At 49.0% G+C, this 24,453-nt stretch overlaps 1 protein-coding gene across 1 annotated transcript in view; it reads left to right on the top strand.

The window, feature by feature from the left end:
- The window catches only part of PIGL (phosphatidylinositol glycan anchor biosynthesis class L), a 44,780-nt gene extending 20,646 nt beyond the window's left edge, over positions 1-24,134 (top strand). The window contains exons 3-7 of the mRNA XM_083715287.1: positions 6,486-6,576; positions 12,622-12,689; positions 17,027-17,058; positions 22,011-22,144; positions 23,632-24,134. Coding sequence (XP_083571413.1) covers positions 6,486-6,576; positions 12,622-12,689; positions 17,027-17,058; positions 22,011-22,144; positions 23,632-23,730 — 424 coding nt within the window. The 3' untranslated portion in view covers positions 23,731-24,134. The remainder of the gene's footprint in view (positions 1-6,485; positions 6,577-12,621; positions 12,690-17,026; positions 17,059-22,010; positions 22,145-23,631) is intronic.
- Positions 24,135-24,453: the final 319 nt, after the last annotated feature.

Raw genomic sequence — 24,453 nt, 5'->3', positions numbered from 1 at the left:
GGAAGGCCTTTTTAACGCAGACTTTTCAGTGCTAGAAACTCAGGTGTAACAGCTAATCACCAACTTGCACCTTAAACCTAGGTTATGATCGCCACAACCGAATGTCTTAAGTGCCTTTTCTTTTTTGGCAATAGATTTTTTCTTCTTTATTTCATTTCTATCCCACTTTATATTTTAAAGAAAAAAATCTCAGAGCAGTTTACAACACGTTAAAATATGAAATCAAACAATCCAGAATAAAACGCTTCAAGGAAAATATTTCAGAGCCTTCTCTAAGTGACGTTTTGCTTTCCCCATATTTATTTACCTGGTGAATTTATAGAGCTGTCACGTAGCAGAAGTACTCTAGGAAGCCAGTGTGATTCAGTGGTTAAGAGTGTTGGACTAGGACCTGGGAGACCAGGGTTCGAATCCCCACTCAGTCAGGAAGCTCACTGGGTGACCTTGAAGTCAGTCACAGTTTCTTCACCTGCCTCACAGGGTTGTCGTCAGGATTAACTGAGCGGGGTGTGTATGAACCATGGGCTATAAATGCAATAAATAAGCCCTTCTGCTTAAGAAAACTGGAGGGGGCAGCCAGATGGAGATGTCCCTGTGGTCTCAGTTGGACCTGCGCCAGTCACAAAATGCACCTGGCATCTGGGAAACTTCCGATACACCCAGTATATGCATTTTCATGGGGCACATTATTTGACTGGGGACCCACACTGCCAAATCCTTAGGGGTTCACATTTTGAAGGATGGGTGTGTTTCGGTTCCCCCTCACGTTCCTTCGAAAAGTGCAGACCTGGGTTCAAATCCTGGCATCTGCAGGTCGGCCTGGGAATTCCCTGAAAACCTGAAGAGCTGCTGCCAGTCAGTGCGGACAGGACTGAGCTAGATGCACCAAGGACCTGACTTGATATAACTCAGCTTCCTATGATATTGTTGTTGTTGTTTAGTCGTGTCCGACTCTTCGTGACCCCCCTGGATCAGAGCACGCCAGGCCCTCCTGTCTTCCACTGCCTCCCGCAGTTTGGTCAGACTCATGTTTGTAGCTTCCAGAACACTGTCCCACCATCTCGTCCTCTGTCGTCCCCTTCTCCTTGTGCCCTCCATCTTTCCCAACATCAGGGTCTTTTCCAGGGAGTCTTCTCTTCTCATGAGGTGGCCAAAGTCTTGGAGCCTCAGCTTCACAATCTGTCCTTCCAGTGAGCGCTCAGGGCTGATTTCCTTCAGAATGGATCGGTTTGATCTTCTTGCAGTCCATGGGACTCTCAAGAGTCTCCTCCAGCACCAGAATTCAAAAGCACCCATTCTTTGGCGACCAGACTTCTTTATGGTCCAGCTCTCACTTCCATACATCACTACTGGGAAAACCATGGCTTTAACTATATGGACCTTTGTTGGCAAGGCTATGATATTAAGCGGCCTAATTTCTTCTGATAGTTAAATATGTGTTTGTGTGTAGCTCGCTATCCCTGGTTTCCCAGCCTTTAGACCCACCCTCTCCATTTCTCCTGACCCAGAAGCCTCCCCCCACCCACCCACCAAACATCCCCATTTCGAGGATGATGAATATGAACTTGTTCCTGCTGCTGCCTGCTCTCCCGTCAAGCCTGCGTCAGATGAACGGCAGATTTCACATTGCGATAAAGGCCTTGTGTCATCTCTGAGAAGAGGATCCCGGCCTCCTGCCGGGAAACAGTGTATATTATTCATGATGATATCGCGTCATGACACAAATCGTTCAAAGGAGCTGATACTTGGATGGTGTCCCGAAAAACAGAGCACAGCCTGGGATTGGGAACAGGTTTCTGTTTTGAGCTGCAGGCTGCCTTTGCCAGAGATCCTCAAGGGACAGAATTTTTCAGTGTTGCCGAAGGGTCCTGATGCTGTGGGGGTTTTTTTTTTGCATTTTTTAATTGACAGGCATATTTGAGTTGTTTAAACATTACTATTACTTCTTGGTTTAGTTTATTCCTGCGTTCCAGGGAGTCGGACTCAGTGACTCCAACTCTACAGTTCTATGATTCTAATATTCTAGTTTTAGCCTGTCGCTTACCCCTGCTGCCATCTCCTTCCCCTTCCTGCGTTCTCTTCTGTCTTTAGATTGTAGGCCCCTCAGGGCAGAGACCTTGCTCTCTCGTTCTGTGTCAAGCTCTCTGACAGCACTGTGGTCTTTGCAGTGGAAGAGAGAGTGCTGCGACCTTTTAAATGAAGCCGGCGCCAAGGGCTTCGGGCGATGTTGGTACTGAGTTTTGCTCCAAAGTTCCTCCTTCGAAAAAGAGGAGTTGCTATTCTTTTGTATGCTTGCACTCAAGTGCCACAAAGAGACTTACATCGTAGAAATAAAATAACAAAGACTCAAATGCTCAGCTGACAGTAGACAGTACAGTCGTACCTTGGTTTTCAAATGGAATCCGTTCGACTTCCAAAAATGTTCAAATGCCAAGGCACGGCTTCCGATTGGCTGCAGGAGCTTCCTGCACTCAAATAGAAGTCACAGAGGTCATGTCAGACGTTCGACATCCAAAAAACATTCACAAACCACAACACTCACTTCCGGGTTTGCGGCGCTCGGGAGCCAAAACGTTAGAGGCACAAGGCATTCGAGAACCAAGGTGTGACTGTATTTAAAAGGAACACATCCTGCCCACCCCATTTAAGGTCAATCACAGCAAAAATATTATTTTTTGCTCAGCACGTAAAAGCAGACAGACATTCTTCCTCAGGGACAGGATCCCACAAAGGGGGAGCCACCACTGAAAAGGCATTGATTAATAACGCCACTATTGCTTCTCAAAATCAGACTCACCCAAGATATTTGGAGGAGATCTTAATTGCCTGTTTCAGGATAAAGGTAAAGGGGACCCCTGACCATTAGGTCCAGTCGTGACCAACTCTGGGGTTGCAGCGCTCATCTCGCTTTATTGGCCGAGGGAGCCGGCGTACAGCTTCTGGGTCATGAAGCCAGCATGACTAAGCCACTCCTAGGGAACCAGAGCAGTGCACGGAAACGCCGTTTAGCTTCCCGCTGGAGTGGTACCTATTTCTCTACTTGCACTATGACGTGCTCCTGTTGGTTGGCAGGAGCAGGGACTGAGCAACGGGAGCTCACCCCGTCGTGGGGATTTGAACTGCCGACCTTCTGACTGGCAAGCCCTAGGCTCTGGGGTTTGACCCACCTGCGTCCCAGGATAGGGATGTTTCAGGATAGGGAAACCTTAAAGCTGGAAGTGGCACTTCCAGCCACCGTGGTTCTGAATTAACAGGAACTTAGGAAGCTGCTTTCTGTTGAGCTAGACCACTGTTCCATCGGGCTCAGTATTTTCCACACTGACAGGCAGCAGCTCTCCAGGTGGGGGACATCCACCAGTACTACCTGTTGGACTGAGATGCTGCCAGGGATTGGGGCCTTCCGCAGGCAACGCAGGTGGTCTACCGCTGAGCCAGATCCTTTCCCCAAAGGGAAAAAGCTATTTGCACTAAAGTGCACCAGCGCCTCGAGCTCTGTATTGTCCACACTGACTGGCAGCAGCTCTCTGGGTTTTTGAAAGGGGTCCTTCTCAGTTCTTTAAGGGGAGGATGAGAAGCAGGGGCAGGGCAGTGGATGTGTGTGTCGGAAGGGGGGAGAACGTATTCACTGGCTTTAGGGAACATCACATCCCTCTTGCTCCCTCATCTCCCTGCTTCCTGTGACCTTGAGCACCCAAACAGCTGAGCGAACCCAGCCGGTGCCGAATCCCTTGCGAGGACCGGAGAAGTTAAATCTGGTTCAGGCTGGCTGCACAGCTGGGACATTCAAAGCATGCCTTGAATCAGGCCCAGGCCCATGGGTGTGTGTGTGTGTGTGTGTGTGTGTGCTTTTACTAAATACTTGTGCTGTTTCCCCTGTATTCTCCATCTCCAACGGTGGAGAGAAAATCATAGAATAGGACAGTGGTATCTCGGGTTAAGAACTTAATTCGTTCTGGAGGTCTGTTCTTAACCTGAAACTGTTCTTAACCTGAAGCACCACTTTAGCTAATGGGGCATTTCGCTGCCACTGCGCCACCGCCGCACGATTTCTGTTCTCATCCTGAAGCATAGTTCTTAACCCAAAGTACTATTTCTGGGTTAGGGGAGTCTGTAACCTGAAGCATCTGTAACCCGAGGTACCACTGTACAGTCAAACCTTGGTTCTTGAATGGCTCCGTTTTCGAATGTTTCGGCTCCCGAATGCCAAAAACCCAGAAGTAAATGCTCCAGTTTTAAAATGTTTTTTGAAATCTGGACACAGCTTCCGCTTGGGTGCTAGAAGCTCTTGCAACCGATCGGAAGCCGCACCTCGGTTGTTGAACATTTCGGAAGTCGAATGCTCTTCTGGAACGGATCACGTTCGATAACCAAGGTTTGACTGTAGAGTAGGAAGGGCCCTGAGGGTCATCTAGTCCAACCCCCTGCAAATCAGGTATATGCAGCTGTCCCATACGGAGATCGAACCTGCAACCTTGGCATTCTCAACATGACGCTCTAACCAGCCAGCTGTAGCCATCTTGGCTACAAGTCGCCATTGATAGCCTCCTCCTCCACAAATTTATCTAATCCTCTTTTAAACCCATCCAACGTGAAGGCCATCGCTGCTCTGTGGCCGGGGAAGGGGTTTGGAGCGTTCTGAGGAGAGTCGGGGGCCAAATAGAGAGGCTCAGAGGGCCGCATTCAAGCCCCGGTCCTGTGGTTCTCCACCCCCTGTTTTGAGAAAAGATGGGATCCTGTGGAGACTACGTTTTCACCAAAGGACATTTTGCAGGCTAACCAGCTATAACTTTATCGGCGCGATTAACCCACTTTCTGCCCCTTCCCCAAATCACTCAGGTGAGTTTTTGCAGCCCTTGCTCTTTGGTGGCAATTCTGGCTCGCTGTCAACACATCACCGCGCTCCCAGGGATTTCGGCCCACCGCCTCCAGCTGTCTGTTTCCACTGAACTTGAGTGACCTTCATCTGTTGCATCGAGTCAAAACCTGCCCAGCAGCATATTAGAGGCCCTGCCAGGGCTGCCTTAGAGAAAAGGGGAGGAGCCTCAGGCTTCTGGGCCAAATCCAGCCTGCCAGACATCTCATACCCTCCAGCGATTTGAAGCCAAAATCAGAGACGCCATCTCCCCGCTTTTTATCGCAAGAGCATGGCGGCCATTTGGGTTGCTGTGATCTCACGTGATTTTACGTTGCAGTTTCTCCCCCCCCCCCAAAAAAACTCCCCACTTTTTGGGGGGGGAATTGTGCACAAAATCATGGCAACTAAAATGGCCGCTGTTATTTCGCAATGAAAAATGGGGTGTCCCGTTTTTTCCGGGACACTTGCAGGGTATGGCATCTCTGTTCCGCCCTACCAACCCTCTCAGGTGCTAAGATCAGCAGAGGGTGTCCTTCTTGTTCCTCTGCCCTCAGAATCTGGGGTGGCAACGGCCTGGAATAGGGCCTTCTCAGTAGTGGCTCCTAAGCTGTGAGACTCCCTCCCCGCACAGGTGTGTCTGGCACCTTCATTATACAGCTTCCGGAGGATGCTGCAGACACATCTCTGTATCCCGGCCTTCGACACCAGAGATGTATGTTTTTAATGCCCACCTTAATCATACCCTAGAACTGCCCCGGTTCTCCTGCGGCATTCCCAGGACTGCAGAAGCCATCCCAGCTTCTGATTTGATCCCGGAATGTCCCATTTCTCCCCTCCCTGAGTTCAGGAAGGACGATGAGCGGGTGCTTGCTGCAGTGATGGCACTTCTAGCGGCGCTGCGCTCTTGTGTGACTCAGCTGGCTTCCCCGAGTGCATGGCCCCAAAAGACACACCCCAGTTTTCACCAGAGGACTGTTGGAGGGTATGCCTCACTTCTGCAATTGTAGATGTGTAGTATTGTGTTTTAATTTCTGTAGCCTGCCCTAGGTTCTTAGGATGAAGAGTGTATTTATTTATTTATTTATTTATACATACATACATACATACATACATACATACATACCCTGCCCATCTGGCTGGGTTTCCAGCCCAACCACTCTGGGCGGCTTCCAACAGAATATTAAAATACAATAGTCTATTAAACATTAAAAGCTTCCCTAAACAGGGCTGCCTTCAGATGTCTTCTAAAAGTCTGGTAGTTGTTCTTCTCTTTGACATCTGGTGGGAGGGCGTTCCACAGGGCGGGCGCCACTACCGAGAAGGCCCTCTGCCTGGTTCCCTGTAACTTGGCTTCTCACAGCGAGGGAACCACCAGAAGACCCTCCTCAGCGCTGGACCTCAGTGTCTGGGCTGAATGGTGGGGGTGGAGACGCTCCTTCAGATATACTGGGCCGAGGCCGTTTTGGGCTTTCAAGGTCAGCACCAACACTTTGAATTGCGCTCGGAAACGTACTGGGAGCCAGTGTAGGTCTTTCAAGACCGGTGTTATGTGGTCTCGGCGGCCGCTCCCAGTCACCAGTCTAGCTGCCGCGTTCTGGATGATGATGAGGATGTTTATTCTTCTTTGTAGGGATCTTCCAGACCACCCATCTGTCGAGTGGGACACTCAGCTGCTCTCCGCTCTGATCCTTAAGCATGTCAAGACCAACCAGATCGACCTGGTAAGGTGTAGCCTTTGTATTCCTTTTGGATATGGATGGGGGTGTCACTTGCAGGTCACTCTCCAGATGTTGTCAGGTTCAAACTCCCAGCACTCAGCCCTGCCAGTGGTCAAGGACCATGGTGGGTGTTGAAGCCCAGTAACATCTGGAGGGCCACAGGTCCCTCCTCCTCAATCTTAGAGCCAGTATTGTCCTACTGTGTACATGAGATTCAGGTAGGTAGCTATGTTGGTCTGACACAAAATTAAAACATTGTCCAGCATCACCTTAGAGACCAACTAAGTTTATTCTGGGTATAAGCTTTCGTGTACATGTACACTTCTTCAGATACTCAGACGCACATGAAAGCTTATACCCAGAACAAACTTAGTTGGTCTCTAAGGTGATGCTGGACAATTTTTGTGTGTACATGAGACAGAGGGATGCCTCCTTGTAGATCAGGGATGGGGGAGCCTGTGACCCTCCAGATGTTGCTGGACTCTAACTCCCATGAGTCAGCAGGGCCAAAGTTCAGGGATGATGGGAGTTGGAGTCCAGCAAGATCTCATGGGCTGCAGGTCCCTCCTGTCTGATCGTAGAACCAGCATTCCCTAATATTGACCTCAGGCAGGTGCCTTTGCTGCACACTTTTTGGTGCTTCCTTGAAACATTTTTTCTCTATCCAAATGTGTAGAAGTCATTGTGTGTTTTATTTCCTTTTGGCTGCTGTGGATTGTAATAGTCTTTTGAAGTTCTTTAGATACCTGTTTTTAACTGTTTTTTTAATCATCGGGAGTTTTCTTGTTTCAATTTACAGTGGTACCTCGGGTTACATACGCTTCAGGTTACAGACTCCGCTAACCCAGAGATAGTACCTCAGGTTAAGAACTTTGCTTCAGGATGAGAACAGAAATCATGCTCTGGCATCGCGGCAGCAGCAGGAGGCCCCATTAGCTAAAGTGGTGCTTCAGGTTAAGAATAGTTTCAGGTTAAGAACGGACCTCCGGAACAAATTAAGTACTTAACCCGAGGTACCACTGTATGTTTTTGTAAACCTACAATCAAGCAGTATGTAAATTTCATTAAATAAATAAAGGAAGACCTCCATACCTCTGCTGGCACCATTACCACACAATCCCGGCTTGACACACTGTGCGGAAGCTTCTGCAGTGCATTAGTAAAGGTAAAGGTACCCCTGCCCGGATGGGCCAGTCGTGTCCGACTCTAGGGTTGTGCGCCCATCTCACTTAAGAGGCCGGGGCCCAGCGCTGTCCGGAGACACTTCTGGGTCACGTGGCCAGCGTGACGAAGCTGCTCTGGCGAGCCAGCACCAGCGCAGCACACGGAAACGCCATTTACCTTCCCGCTATAAAGCGGTACCTATTTATCTACTTGCACTTAGGAGTGATTTCGAACTGCTAGGTGGGCAGGAGCTGGGACTGAAAGACGGGAGCTCACCCCGCCGCGGGGATTCGAACCGCCGACCATACGATCGGCAAGTCCTAGGCACTGAGGTTTTACCCACAGCGCCACCCGCGTCCCACTTGCAGTGCATTAGTTGATGCCAAAGTGTATTGAAGTGCGTGCCATAGCGATCTCTGCAGCTTCCAGGGAGTGGAGCTGCTCCCTTCCCTCTGAGGAACCCCCAGCCAAAAAAAAGGGCAGGCAACTGCTCTCGATTTCAGCTGCGAAACTGACAAACCGGGTGGGTGCACTCTGCGGCCCGATCCACGCGCCGACCTGAGCAGAATTCACAAGCGCAAATGCTGCTTATCCAGCCCTCTCAGGACAGAGGGTGGAGGTGAGGTCAGCTGAGGTGGAAATAGCTTGCGGTGAGCTGGAGGGGGAGATTCCTTAAGAGTCCCTTGCATGATAAGTCTCGCAGGAAAATCTCTTGTTGACTGAATTCCTCCGCCATCTGCTAATAGCGAGAGCATCTTACAGCCCCAGCAGGTTCTGAGATGAGAAGAGGAATCTGCATAGCGTTGCCTTGTCTGCCTTTCTCCTCCCCACTCCAGTGGGGTCATAGTTACTCATTCTCACAGATTATTATTATTATTATTATTATTATTATTATTATTATTACTACTACTACTATTATTATTATTATTTATACCCCGCCCATCTGGCTGGGTTTCCCCAGCCACTCTGGGCGGCTTCCAACAAAACACTAAAATACAATAACCTATTAAACATTAAAAGCTTCCCTAAACAGATGTCTTCTAAAAGTCTAGTAGTTTTTCCCTTTGACATCTGGCAGGAGGGCATTCCACAGGGCAGGTGCCACTACCGAGAAGGCCCTCTGCCTGGTTCCCTGTAACTTGGCTTCTCGCAGTGAGGGAACCACCAGAAGGCCCTTGGCGCTGGACCTCAGTGTCTGGGCAGAACGATGGAGGTGAAGACGCTCCTTCAGGTCTACTGGGCTGAGGCCGTTTAGGGCTTTACAGGTCAGCACCAGCACTTTGAATTGTGCTCAGAAACGTACTGGGAGCCAGTGTAGGTCTCTCAGAGGCCCCAAGCCTTGCCTGGGGAACCGTACGGCTATCCTTTGTTCAAGCGTAACACCAGGTAATGCAAAGGCGGAGGAAATGTCAGATTTTACACAGTCCAAGCCAGAAGCAGATTAATGGGTGTTTTGGGATGGACAAAGGAAGTTGCCTCATGCCAAACGAGACCGTTCATAAGGCCTTAATAGTAAGAACACATGAAGCGGCTGTTGCGTCGGCTCAGTGGCCCATCTGGTCCAATATCTTGTTCTCACAGGGGCCGACCAGAGTTCCACAGATTAACAATGCACCCCACAAACAAGTCCTTTCTTTCATCTGCCCTGTATCTCCCGACTGTCGGCTTCACTGGATCCCCCCCACAAGTTTTGTGTCACGAGAGAAGCCAACCAAATTTGTTTTATTCGGCCTGCTCCCTCGCTTTTTGGAGGCTGGAGTCCCGCAGACCATTTCGCTCCTGCCACAAGGCTTCTCCCAGTATCTAAACCCCAACCCTGATGCTCGTTGGAATTCTGAACATTAAAAAAAAAAATTATGGGGTCGCTTCATTTGTGAGTTTGGAGCTGCCCCAACAAAAAGTGGGCGAAGCCATGCCCAATCCTCATTTTGGTCTGCCATGTTGAATCAAAATGGCGCCCAAGCATTGGCAGAGACCACCCCCCTCACCTTGAGAGTTTGGTGGCGATATCTCCAGAGGAGGCCATAGCAGATGGCATCGTTTTGACGTCTGCCGCTCTTGGCCTCCCGTTTGAAAAGGACGGGCAAGCTATCAACGTCATAAATAGCTCAACGATTAAGATATTTGTAGAATAAATTTGGAAGAAATTCTTCCAACTTTCCTTCTTTTTTCTCTCTATTTTTCTCTTTTGTTCTTTATATATATGTGTGTGTGTGTGTGTCCTTATCTGAAATATTTATGTCTTTGCAATATTTTGCTTATATTTTGTAATAATTATGTTGCATTAATTAAATGCAAAAATTGATCAACAAATATATATATATATATTTTAAAACCCTCGACCGTGGGGGTGAGGCACTGAGGCGGCGGCTGTGCTGAGATTGGGTTTGTGCCAGGCAAGAGCAGGAAAGGGCGCTCTCAAAAGCCGGCCACACCTCTCCTCCTGGCCTTTTCTTGGGGTGCTCTGCCTGTTCCCCTGCCTCTTTGCAGAGCAGTGTGTGTGTTTGTGCGAAGCCCTTCCTGGCAGCAGGGTGGAGACCTAGCCGGTAGGGAAGGCCGGGCGGCAAAGCCTTTGATCCTCCCTCTCTGCCCTTTCCCCTACTCTCTGGGCGGCCATGTCTCTTCTTGTGCAAGCGGGGCGGTGCCTGCACTGGGGCAAAACTGCTCCTCGTCACCCAGGGAGTCAAACTGGACCAGCAAGGAAGGAGGAAGGTGCTCTTCTTCTTCCTTTCCTTTGCAGGAGCTGGGATAGCTCAGTCGGCAGAGCGCAAGGTGATTCATCTCAAGGTCCTGGGTTCGAGTCCCGCGCTGGGCAAAAAATATTCCTGCGCTGCGAGGGGTTGGACTTGATGACCCTCGTGGTCCCTTCCAGCTCTGCGTTTCTGTGATTCTGTGAAGTGTGCCGTGTCTGCCCCTGCCAGCCAAGGAGTGGTCCAGCGCCCTTGGCCCTCCCTCTTTCACACATCACGCATCAGGGCAGATTTCCTCAAGTTTGTCCCTTCTCCACATCTGTGTTTTAATAACTTAAGGGTAGCGGGAAAAGTCCCAGAACGTAACAGACGACATAGAGGGGCTAAATCCATAACCTTCTCAGTTACGGAATTTGTTTTGCAGTTCTTTCCCTCCAATCTCCGCCGTCTGTTGAATATCTAAACACTTTTTGGCCTTTAGCTTTAAAACTTATCAATCACCACTTTTGGTCTTCTAGATTTCTCTCTTTACGTATTTTAAAGCCCTTTGCAGCCTAGGACCCTCGTACCTACGGGACCGCCTCTCCTGATATGCCCCACGGAGGACCTTAAGGTTCATAAATAGCAGATCCCGGGCCCTAAGGAAGTCAGATTGGCTTCAACCAGAGCCAGGGCCTTTTCAACACTGGCCCCGGCCTGGGGGAACGCTCTGTCTCATGAGACCAGGGCCCTGCAGGATCTGATTTCTTTCCACAGGGCCTGTAAGACAGAGTTGTTCCGCCTGGCCTTTGGCTTGGAATCAACTTGATCCCCTTCCCCTCTTTCCTTTTTCTTCTGTGATGGAACTCCTATTTGGGGACTTCCCTGGCTTTTTTCTGGCCCACGTAGGACAAGTCTGGATAGTTGGCCTTGGTGAAGATTTGACATTTTCTCCCCTCCCAAACAGTTTTTGACCTGGGCTTCCACTGAAATGAGGCTGCATTTTAAGTAGTATTTTAATCCCGTTTTAAAGTTGTATTTTAATTAATTGTTTTTATCCCTGATGTTAGCCGCCCTGAGCCCGGTCTTGGCCTGGGAGGACGAGGTATAAATGAAATTGAATAAATAAATATTTTGCATCCTCAGGTTGCTTCAATTCCTCTCTTTTTCCTATGCGTCTACAAGTTCTCCAGGACTAAGTTCACAGTCAAGATGTGTTATGTATGTTCTGTTTGTTACACGCTTGAGAAAATGTCAAGAAAAACCATTACTTTCTGTGGGCCTGCTCTGGTTGGAGCTTAGAATGTAAGAAAAGGCTGGCAGAATCTGTTCCAGGATCCCGTTCTCGCAGTGGCCAACCTGATGCCCCACGGGGAAACCCACAAGGAGGGCCTGAGTTCAAGAACAACTCTCCTCACGTGCAATTCCCAGGAGCTGGTTTTGGAGGAAGGCTGCCCTCTGATCGTGAAGGGGCAACCTGGCCATTGTGGCTACTAGCCACCTCTCATAGAGTTCACGAATTTGTCTAAACCTCTTTTAAAGCCATCCATGTTGCTGGCCGTCATTATATCCTGTGGCAGTGAGTTCCATAGTTTAACGGCGTATTGTGTGAAGAAGCTCTTTATTTTATCCTATTGTATGTGCTATTTTGCGGGGCTTTCACCTCCAACACACACCTTTAAATAAACTGAATGGGAATCAGGATCCAAAGACCTTGAAACAGCATCCCCTGAAACCAGATCCTTCAGGGCATACAGCATCCAAACACTCCCTGCCCAAATCACAGCTGTCTTGATTTCATTATCTGTCTGCCTCAGTGGGAGAAAAAGGAAACTGGACCCAATCCACCACAAAGACCATCTCTATCAGGGTTGCTCTCCAGTCCTTGAACAGTTTCCAAAACAGCTGGTGGAGTAGAATAAGAACTAATTTTTCACCTGATGAATTGGTGCCTGAGTTTGCTTCTTCTTTTTTCTTCCTCTACCCTCCCCATCGCCCTTTCCTCTTCTGCCATGTCGTTTAGACTGCAAGCTTGTATATAAGGAATGTCTTGTATCTGTTGACTGTATGTAAGCTGCTCTGGGAGCCGTTTTTGACTGGAGGGTGGGTTTAAAATGCTCTAATTTTAAATATATAAATATATTTTAAAGTATTGGACTATATACCAGTAAATCCTTCCTTCCTTACTCGCCTTTTCTTTTCCCTCCCCACACAGGTAGTGACCTTTGACGCGAGAGGAGTGAGTGGTCACCTGAACCACAAATCCCTTTACACCGCTGTCAGGTACAGTCTTCCTATCATTTGGCAAGCAATGGTGGTGCATTTTGGGGACACTTAAGACCCTCCCATCTACCAAAGATCTTGGACGGTCTCAGCTGCTGGCAATACAGTAATATAATTCATTCCATGAGCTGTGTCCCTCCTGGTCTGATGCCCCACAGAGCCACAGCGAGCCACGGTACAGTGGTGCCCCGCAAGACGAATGCCTCGCAAGACGGAAAACTCGCTAGACGAAAGAGTTTTCCATTTTGGAGGTGCTTCGCAAAACGAATTTCCTATGGGCTTGCTTCGCAAGACGAAAATGTCTTGCGAGTTCCTGCGGGTTTTTTTCCCTTCCCCCCCCTTTTTCTAAGCTGCTAATAGCGCTAATAGCGCTAATCCGCTAATCCGTCAATGGTCTTGCTTCGCAAGACGAAAAAACCGCTAGACGAAGAGACTCGCGGAACGAATTCTTTTCGTCTTGCGAGGCACCACTGTACTATTCTATGGGATCTGATTCATTTTGAGGCAGTATCCTATTTATATTACCTCTCTACTAATTACCACCTGGACTAGAAACCTGCTTTCTAGGGGGAAAGTCACAGATCAGTGGCAGAACATCTGCTTTGCATAGATAGATAGATAGATAGATAGAGATAGAAAGAGTGAGAGAAAGAGAGATGTCCACCCCCATTGTTCTACCCGGACACTGAGGTCCAGCTCCGAGGGCCTTCTGGCGGTTCCCTCGCTGCGAGAAGACACGTTACAGGGAACCAGGCAGAGGGCCTTCTCGGTGGTGGCACCTGCCCTGTGGAACGCCCTCCCACCAGATGTCAAAGAGAAAAACAACCACCAGGCTTTTAGAAGACATCTGAAGGCAGCCCTCTTTAGGGAAGCTTTTAATGTTTAATAGGTTATTGTATTTTAATATTCTGTTGGAAGCCGCCCAGAGTGGGTGGCTGGGGAAACCCAGCCAGGTGGGCGGGGTATAAATAATAAATAATAAATAATAAATAATAAATAATAAATAATAAATAATAAATAATAAATAATAAATAATAAATAATAAATAATAAATAATAAATAATAAATTATTATTATTATTATTATTATTATTATTATTATTATTATTATTATTTCTATTATTATTTCTTCTCTGCCTAACCATGGGGGATTGGGAAAGGAGCAGGAGAGGCAATGCTCTGTTTCTAGAAAAAGAAGTGCCGGAACTCACACTGAATTTTTCCCTTGTCCTATTATAATGGCAATGGCACCCACCTAAGAGGAGCAGGAACTGAGCTCTGGTGATTTCTGGCTGGGCGAGAAAGGGTTAGGAGAGGAAATGTATATATGTGTGTACAGAGAAAGAGAAAGAGGGTTTGTGTGTGTGTGTGTGTGTGTGTGTGTGTGTCCCCCTTCCACTCACCAACCCTATCAACCCTTTCCCCCTATCCCTGACCAATCTCCCCCCCTTTAAAAGCTCGCTCACCCCCTCACCTATCAACCCACAGCTCACCCCCAAAGCCCTACCCACTTTTAAAGCAGCGGGGAGGGTGCGCCATGCCCCGGGAAGGGGCTCCAGCTTTCCTGGGCCAGTCTGCCATGGTTCCGCATGCTGCAATACGTGACGACGCCATACATTCTTATTTCTATAGGAAGATATACAGAAAGAAAGAGAGGGGAGGGGAGGGGAGGGGAGAGAGAGAGAGAGAGAGAGAGAGAGAGAGAGAGAGAGAGAGTGTGTGTGTGTGTGTGTGTGTGTGTCTGTGAAAGTTCCCTGCGTATAGCATTCCCTGGATCAGGAAATGCTGCCCCAGCTTCACTCTCCACACACACACACACCGCGCCAGCCGCAGCCGAGTCCAAACTCTAAAAACAAACATTCCCAAAATGGCAACGCCGCAGAGCTAAGCTGCCTGCAACCTCTCCCCTCTTTGGCCCGGCTCCAGCCCTCGCCACTCTTGTCTTTCAGGGACTGCGAGGACGAGGGATGGGGGGGAGTGGAAAAGGACTGAAACTCTCTCCCTCTCTCTCCCACCCCCCTGCCCCCCTCTCTCGTCTATGTCTGCAAAAGCTGCCCAGCTCAGTCCATTCCCATCTATAGTCTTAAAAGGACAGGATGATCGCAGTGGGGAAGGGTCTCTGCATTCCCCCCCCCCGCCCCACTCACTCTCTGGCTGGGAAGCAGCTGTGATCCTGCCCCGTGGCTCCTCCGCCAGGCAGCCTGTCTGAATTAGCTGCCACAAGAACCTCTGGTGCTGCCTTATAGGCCAGGTTGCCCGGTCTAGCCCAGTGTAGTCGACACTGACCAGCAGCGCCTCTCCAGGGTTTCATGCAGCCCAACCCCACAGTACTTGGGAGGGGAGATTTTGAACCTGGGACCTTCTGCATGCGAAGCAGTCGCTCTACGAATGTGCCCCAACCCTGAGAAATAAAACAAGATTCCAGACCTCATGGTTCTCAGTTCGTAGGGACTTCAGAGCTGCCTTATACACAGCCATAGAGGCGTACGTAGGGCGAGGAGCTGCGTTGGCAACCCCCCTGCAAAAAAACAACCCTTTTCCGTAAGAGCCACATTAGAAATTACAACTTTTTATGCAACCCAAGTGCTGTTTATTTCATTTATAAGAGATTTCTCACCCACCCTCCAGCCTAAGGTCCTAGGGTGGGTTGTAATAATAATAATAATAATAATAATAATAATAATAATAATAATAATAATAAAAAATTTTATTTATACCCTGCCCTCCCAACCCAAGACCAGGCTCAGGGCGGCTAACACCCGAATTAAAACGATTGATTGAAATACAACTTAAAAACAAGATTGAAATACAACATTAAAACACAGCCTCATTTCAGTGGAAACTCAAATCAAAAGCTTTTTGGAGGATGAAAACGTCAAGTCTTCACCAAGGCTAACTATCCAATTTAGCAAGAAGCCCCTATCCACCCCTGGTTTCCCTCCTCACCCGGTGACACACCATTTTGAACCACTGCAATAAGGATTTCTTTCCATTATTGCACAGAGTTCGGTAACTCTCTGGGTCTCCCCCCCCCCTCGCCTGCCTAATCACACCCCACCCTATTTGGCTGCAAGGGACAATGGTGTAACTTGCAAAAGGCAAGAGCAGCTGTGAGGTCACTGCTGCCCCCTACTGGCCTTCCGTGGAGCAGAAGAACACGGGAAGAGCAGGATGAGGCCAAGTGGGGACCACCTGGGATTCCAGCATCCTATTCTCATAGTGTCCAGTCAGAAGCCACTATAGGAAACCTGCAAGCACAGGAGCCCGCTCTCCCCTCCCGGTTTCCAGACGTTGACGCACAGAAGCATCGCTGCCTCTAACTGTGGAGGGCAGATCGCAGCCTAGGAGTCACCCATCACCCTCTCCTCCTGCCTGAATTTGCCTCATCCTCTATTAAAGCCATCCAGATTGATGGCCATCACTGGCTCCAGTGGGAGGGAGTTCCGCAGTGTAACTAAGCATGAATAAGGGCTTTCTTTTATCTTCCAAAATTCATCTCATTGAATGCTGTGTGTTTGTCTCTGTAAGAAGCTGCTTTGGATTATAGAGCTGAAGGGCTGCTTTCTCTGCCATTTGTATCCCTCCCTTCTTCGACGGAGTTTGAGGCATAATAATAATAATAATAATAATAATAATAATAATAATAATTTATACCCCGCCCATCTGGCTGGGTTTCCCCAGCCACTCTGGGCGGCTTCCAACAAAATATTAAAATACTGTAATACATCAAACATTAAAAGCTTCCCTAAACATTTAGGCATGTGTCTTTTCCTCGTGTTTCGTCCTCACAACAGCCCTGTGAGGTAGGCTTGCCCGCTGCACATTGCCTGGCCCAGCAGTCTTTACTGCTGAGGGGGGGTTCAAAAGGAGAAGGATCACTGGCCCTGCTTTGCACGCAAGATCATTTTCCCTGGCTTGTTTTCCTTGAACTTTGATCGCGGCTCCTGTTCATCTGGACGGTGCGCAGAGAATGATGTGCTTAGAAACTAACCTACTGTACAAAAATTTACATGGGTTGCCCCGCCCACTTTTGCCTCTGGCCCCACCCACCAGCGCCATGTGGCCCTCGGAAGGTTTCCCAGAAGAAAAGTCGGCCCTCGGGCTTGAAAAAGTCTCCCTAACCCAACAGTTTTTTGTTTTGTTTTTTAAGTTTGATTCATGCAGGTCAGTCAGATTAACCATTTGTTGACAAACCGGTGTCACTGACAGATTTTAAAAGTTTTAGTCCTCCAAGAGGGCTGCATTGCTTGATAAATGAGACTTTGCAATTCCGTTAAAGGTAACTGGATTCAACCCCACGCGGTGTTTACTCACCCCTGTTCTGTTTGTATTTTGCAGGCACCTGCATTCCGAGAAGAAGTTTCCAGAAGGTGTTTATCATTGCTTATTTATTTATTATTGGGGGATTTTTCCTGGCCATTTTTTAAAAAGCCATCCAGTACAACTCCGCCAAGCTAAGCAGTTGGCCCCTTATCTCTCTCGCCCTGACCTAGCCACTGTGATCCACGCGACGGTCACCTCCAGACTGGATTATTGTAACTCGCTCTACGTGGGGCTGCCCTTAAGACTGACCCAGAAACTCCATCGGGTGCAGAATGCCGCGGCGAGACTCCTTATGGGGTCTTCGCTGCGAGATCACATTCATCCGGTATTATGCCAGCTGCACTGGCTCCCGGTGGAGTACAGGATCAGGTAAGGTGCTGGTTTTAACCTTTAAAGCCCTATACGGCCTAGGACCCTCGTACCTACGGGACCGCCTCTCCTGGTATGCCCCACAGAGGAACCTACGGTCTGCAAATAATAACATCCTCAAGGTCCCAGGCCTCAGAGTGGTTAGGCTGGCCTCAACTAGAACCAGGGCCTTCTCGGCTGCGGCTCCAATCTGGTGGAACGCTCTGTCCCAAGAGACTAGGGCCCTGCGGGACCTGACATCTTTCCGCAGGGCCTGCAAGACAGAGTTGTTCCACCAGGCCTTTGGCCAGGGCACAGCCTGACTCCCTCCTCTGGCAACCTGCTTAGAATCTTGCTTAATTAGTTGCCATTAATTTGATTTTAATTGATTTTTATAATGAAATATTTTTAGAATGTGTGAATATCTGATTGTTTGATTGTTGATTGTTGTTAGCCGCCCTGAGCCTGGCTTCGGCTGGGGAGGGCGGGATATAAATAAAATTTATTATTATTATTATTATTAACTGCAGATTGCACATAGTCGTCTGGTGCAAAGAGAAGGGCACACAAACACACATTGCACCCGACACATAACTGTGGAACTCACAGCTGCAGGATATAATAGCGTTGGATGGCTTAGGCAATATTTTTGAGTGGTTGATTGATTTATACCCCCTTTTTTTTTTTTGCCAAGGCGGCAGATACACAGTTCTCCCCGTTCCTCATTTAATCTCCAAAATAACCCTGCAAGGTAGGTTAAGCTGAGCTTCAGGGCCGAGTAGGAGAAGAATCCATACAATTATAGATTATTAATGAAAAAATTGAAAAAATTTGCTGCCCTTTAGTGACGTTCCAAATGGCACGGTCCAAAGGGGCCTGGCCCACCTCGCCCAACAGCAGAGCTGGCTAGGGGTGGGTGAGATTCGGCCGGCTGTATGCAAAGTGCTGCTGGGGACAGGTGGGAACCCTGACCGCCACCGGCATCCCCTCCCAAACCACGGGCTCCCCTCAGCGCTGCTCCGCCACCGAGGCAGCCGGCCGCCGCCCACAAATCCTCCAATTGACGTCACCCTCTTCCCTGACCCACAATCGCCCAAGGCCCAGGGAACGCCCGCCTGGCCGCTTTAGGCTAAGCTGATTCCAAATATAGCTGCCGTTCCCGGCAGGTCTTAATTTGATCTGGCAGCCATGAGAGGCTGTCACATTAGGAGGGCTTAAGTGGGGGCCTTGGAGGGGGGGCAGCAGTGACGTCGGGGCCTGGAGGGCAGCCGACCCAAAGTGCGTCTGTCCACGGGAACCACCTGCTCCTGTGCCTTCCTGCAAATCCCAAAATCCACCTGAGCTGCAGAAAGGAGCGCTTGCTATTTTCCGAGACGCCTCTTGCTTTTTGGCTTCCCGGCTCGCTCCACAAACAGAAGGGACACACACAAAAATATTCCCCCTCTCTCTCATCAATTCCGCCCCCCTGCAATTCCAGCTTCTGTCACTCACCCCCCAAATCTAACTTGCAAGGCGGCAAAGTGGGCATTTAAACCCAAGTATTAACGCAGCGCCTGCTGTCCCAGAGGATACGTCTGACGCAGTTCCCCAACCCCATATTTGAGATCTTAGAGCAGTGGTAACAAGTCTCTTTCAGCCCAAGGGCCACAATTCCCTCCCAGCAAACCTTCTGAGGGCCACATGGTGGTGGTGGGTGGTGCCAGATCTAAACATGGGCGGAGCAAGGAATCTCAATCTGACCTTTGTGCAAGAGGCACATTTACCCTCCAAAGTCAGGCGAAAACACTGAAGGAGGTTGCGAAGCAGGGCTGGCGAGGGGGCGTGGCCTGGGGAGAGCCCCAAGGGCCACATAGCGAGGGCTGCAGGGCTACATTTGGGGCTTGGGGGTCCCCATCCCTGTGTCTAAAGGGCTAAGGTAAAGGTAAAGGGACCCCTGACCATTAGGTCCAGTCATGGCCGACTCTGGGGTTGCGGCGCTCATCTCGCTTTATTGGCCGAGGGAGCCGGTGTTCAGCTTCCGGGTCATGTGGCCGGCAGGACTAAGCCACTTCTGGTGAACCAGAGCAGCACACGGAAACGCCGTTTACCTTCCCGCCAGAGTGGAACCTATTTATCTACTTGCACTTCGGCAGCAGGCGGGACTAAGCAGGTTGGCAGGAGCAGGGACCGAGCAACGGGAGCTCACTCCATGGCAGGGATTCAAACCGCCGACCTTCTGATCAGCAAGTCCTAGGTTCTGTGGTTTAACCCACAGCGCCACCCGCGTCCCTAACAGGCTAAGGCAGCACCCCCAAAAAGTTTCGAGAGTAATTAAGAAACAGTCACTTTGAAACAATGCCACAAGTCGTGTGTTAAGAAACAGCCTGACACAGATTCCAGGGCCTTCTTAGAAGCCAGTCAAGGAAGAGCCCTTTGTGGGGCCACCACCACATGCCCGAAAAAGACCCCGTCCCTCGTGCCCCAAAATGCAGTATGCCCAGATGGCTAGACCATGGCTTGGGCTTCTGAGGCTGGTCTTGAGACCAGGGGAAGTTCACCTGGGATGCCACGCAGCTCTTATCAGAGTAGACCTCTTAGAATGAATGGACCAAAGTTAGTCGTATCCATTGGTTTCATTGTGTCTGCTCTGAGCAGGATTAGCATTGGGTGCAACCCGGGGGGGGGGTGTTTCAGATAGCCTGGCCCCAGAGCTATTAAGTCCTGAATGTCGTTTACACCAGGCCAAGTTCAAGGTGCTTCTCTTAGTATATAAAGCCCTTAACAGCTTGGGACCAGTTTACCTGCAAGATCGCCTTACCCAATCTAGTCCCACTCGATACTTTGATCTGCAGAATGGGTGCACTTACAAGTGCCATAAAATGCCCATCCACATTTGTAAAAAATGGGCCTTTTAGTGTGGCAGCACCTGCACTTTGGAACTCCCTGCCTTTTGATATCAACCGGGCACCTTCACTGTCCCCTTTTGCCACCTGCCAAAAATGTCATTGTTTAGGCGAAGTTTAGGCATTGTTTTAATGCTGCTTTTAGCTTATTGCCGAGTTTAATTATTTTCCTGAAGGTTTCAAACAGTTGGGGGGGGGGGTTTCACAATTTTTTTTTGTAAACTGCTTTGAGGTTTTCTTTACAGGCCTTGGCTGGGGAAGGCAGGGTATAAATTATTATTATTATTATTATTATTATTATTATTATTATTATTATTGCCAAGTAGTCTATAAGACAAGAGAAAACGATGTTGCATTTGCAGAGGATGTCGTAGCAGCAAAGGGAAAATCTTACAGCGCCCCAGTATGGGTGGCCTGGCAGCCACAGATGGGTATTCTGGGGGAAATGAGGGTGAGGGGAGCAGGTGGGGTGTCCCTTTTCATCCTAGCAAAAGCAGTGCCATGCCTGGAGCTTGCAAATCACCTCCCAGTCAGATTTGGCTAGTTCAGGGTCAAACAGCGCCATCTGTTGGGAATGTCCACTTATGACATGCCATGGGACGCATCATCCCAAGGGAGCAGCGATGCTGGCAGCCTAGAGCAGCCTCTGCTGACCTGGTGTCCTCCAGCTGCCTTGGACTACAACTCCCATCAGCCCCAGCCCTCCTGGGAGTTGTAGTCCAAAGCGCCTGGAGCTTGGCGAAGGCTTGACTTGGAGAGCATCTTCAGGGAGGGCTGTAAATGTCTCCCTAGAGCAGGGGTCAGCAAACCTTTTCAGCAGAGGGCCGGTCCACTGTCCCTCAGACCTTGGGGGGCGGCGGACTATATATATATATTTCATTCCCTTGTTTCCTCGACCTCCTCTCACCTCCCTTTTTGTATTCCACTTCTGTTAATTGTTTCAGCAAATCCTTTCCATCTTTCTCTATTTTCTATCATATTATAAATATCTTAATGTATTTTTTAACCTTATTTTCCATTAAAACTAAAATACTTATATATGCTTAACTCCTTATAACATTTCTGCTAAGGCCATAAAATATCATTCCACCATTTTTCTATCACTCATTAATTTTACAGTATTTCTATATATAAACTTCAAATTTTTCAGACTATATTTTTTTGGGGGAAATGAACAAATTCCAATGCCCCACAAATAACCCAGAGATGCATTTTAAATAAGAGCACACATGTTAAATACTCATGTTAAAAACATGCTGATTCCCAGACCGTCCATGGGCCGGATTTAGAAGGCGATTGAGCTGGATCCGGCCCCCAGGCCTTAGTTTGCCTACCCATGATCTGGACACTAGACTTCTCTTGATGCAGCCCAGAATAGCATTGGCCTTTTTTGCTTCTGCAGCACTGACTCAAGTTCAGCTTGATAGGTTTTATTGGTTATCCTAGCTTTGCATATTTTTGCGGTGGTGTTTGGTCTGACACAGAGTGTGAATCCTAGGAAGGAAGAAACTGAACTCAGTCGGGCTTACTTCCAAGTAGAGCACTGTGCCAGAGAAACCCATTGGAATAATACTATTCACTATCACACTTGCAACTATCCCATCTGAGGCTAAAATCTCCTGCTCACTTAACCTGGTTGGAAGCCCCACCTGAACACCATTGAACTTACTGCCAAGTAAACATGTGTTGGGTTGCACTGTAAAAGGTAAGACAGCACAGAAAGCTAGCTGGATCTCACCGGCTCTTTATTCTCTGTTTCCCCCACCCAGGTTGCCAAGTCCTCACCCTGGAGACGGTGAACCTTTTCCGCAAGTATATCTCCATCTTAGATGCCCCCATCAGTTACCTTCAGAGCCCAGATGTTCTGGTTGTGTTGGCCAGAAAGGATGCAGACTTAGCCAAGGTGAGAGCCATAGGATATCCAGAGTTCCTAGTGCAGCCCATTCCAATAATAATAATAATAATAATAATAATAATAATAATAATAATAATAAATAATCTTCCCACCCACCCAGCAGCCTTGAAAATGAACTTGAGGTTCTCGAGAGTTGCTGCTTTTCAAGACAACCAGCCATCTGCACAGGCCCTTCTGCAAACACTGGTTCTACCATGTTCAAAACGAAGGGCAGGGAACCTCAGGGGCCAAATGTGGCCCTCTACAGCTGTCAGATCTGGACCTAGGGTGCTCCCCAGGACACCCCGTGCACCAGCCTTGCTTTGCCCCCTTCTGAGTCCTCTTGTCGGCCCATACCCTCATTTAGGTGATGTGGGGCTGTTTCTGACAGAAGCATTGGAGCAGGTGGTGGGTAACCTCAGGCCCATGGATGTGGCCCTCCAGGCCTCTCTATCCGGCCCTTGGCATTCTCCCCAGGTCATGACTCTCATCACCCTTGTTTTGTGATCTCCTCTAGTGCTTTGGCCTGCCTGGGATGTGTCTTGAGCTGTAATAGCGGCTGGCTTCAGATAATTACGTGCATGTATGTTTGTGTGCATGAGACAGACACACACAGAGAGAGAAACCTCTGGTTTTGAGCACCCTGCGCTCCTTCGCTAGGAGAGGAGGGATATAAATGCAATAAATCGTAATAATGACTAGAATGTAGCCCACTGCACAAGAAGCCAAAATCACACCCAGGGCCCCGCCCACATTTTGCCTCTGGCCCCCACACCACCCGCATGTGGCCCCTGTAAGATTATCTGTGAGAAATGGGTTGCAAAAAGCTTACTCGATTTAGATGAAGGTTGTATTAGAATCCCAACCCCAAGAGTACAGTCGTACCTTGGTTTTCGAATGGAATCCAATCCAGAAGTCTGTTCAACTTCCAAAAATGTTTGAAAACCAAGGCGAGACTTCTGATTGGCTGCAGGAGCTTCCTATAGCCAATCGGAAGCTGTGGAAGCCCCGTCGGACGTTTGGGTTCCAAAGAACGATCAAAAACTGGAACATTCACTTCCAGGTTTGCGGCGTTCGGGAGCCAAAATGTTTGAGAACTAAGCTGTTCGTAAACCAAGGTACGACTGTGTGTGAAACAGAAGAGGTCAGACGATTTGCCTGTTGAGGCCTGTATTGTCTCCTCTGGCTGGCAGCAACTCTCCAGGGCAGATCTTTCTTCTCCTCTCCTACCAGAAACCCTTTTTAACTAAAGGAAATGGACTGTGTCAAATTCTTGGGAGAAGAGAGAGGTTTTAAGCGGGTGCCGGAAGTATCTTAATGTTGGTGCTGGGCAGACCTCACCGGGGAAAGCGTTCCAGAGAACCAGGACAGGGGCAGCAGCCAAACAGGCGAGGGAAGAGATAGTTCTGCTTCACCCAAGGCGTCCCGCCGATTCCTCTGTCGGCCTAACCCCAAGTCAAAACTGAAAAGAGGGTGTTGTTCTCTTGTCCTTCCAGAGAGCCATGCAGTGCCACCGCAGCCAGCTCCTCTGGTTCCGACGCCTCTACCTGTTCTTCTCGCGCTACGTGGTGATCAACTCGCTTCGCAGCCTCTGACAGGGAAGGGCCCTTTTTCCCTCAGGATGCTTGGGAGACTGGCAGGAGCGAGAGAGGCTGGAGGAGGGAGGTCCTCCTTAAAACTCTTGCTGAGCCGAGGAGGGCACAAGGTCCTTCTATCCCGCTGACGCAGTCTGGTTGAGATGACGGATGTCCGAGAAACTAAGCGCTGATCTGTGCCCGTTTCTGCGAAGGCGAGCGAGACGGAACTTTACAAGGCGACATGGATTATACGAGAGATGGGCGCCAAAGGAGAGGATTTATCCTGGAATGACTTCACTTTGCAAATGTTTACAGTGTGCCATCTTTTTTCAAAAGTCTCTTTTTATCATTCTGCTTACGCACCACTTCCTGTAAAAGCACCTCAAAGCGATTTCACAATAAATGGACACAGTTGCTGAAAAGAGTGGCCTCCCCCAGGCAATTAAGTAAAGTCCCAAGCGGCATGCGTGGAAAACTCAGCCCAAACCTCTCTTTGCCTTGAACTTTGGTGGATGGGCCTTGGGTCAGTCACCCATCCTCAGCTGGACTTACAGGCTCATGTGGGGACGAAGTGGGAACACCTTTTGTGCGCTGAATTTCTTGGATGGGATATGTAGTGCTTTCTAGATGCCTTTGGACTCCCAGCTCCCATCATCCCCAACACCTGAGGCTAAGCATCAGCCCTGTGGAGGGCTGAAGGTTCCCCAAAATGTGGTGTGGTATAATGCGGCCTAGGACCCA

This window comes from Podarcis gaigeae, assembly GCF_964106915.1.
Source record: "Podarcis gaigeae genome assembly, chromosome: 15".
NCBI lineage: Eukaryota > Metazoa > Chordata > Lepidosauria > Squamata > Lacertidae > Podarcis > Podarcis gaigeae.
Note: the sequence above shows the minus strand (reverse complement) of the source record. Positions and strands in the feature narration are given on the sequence as shown.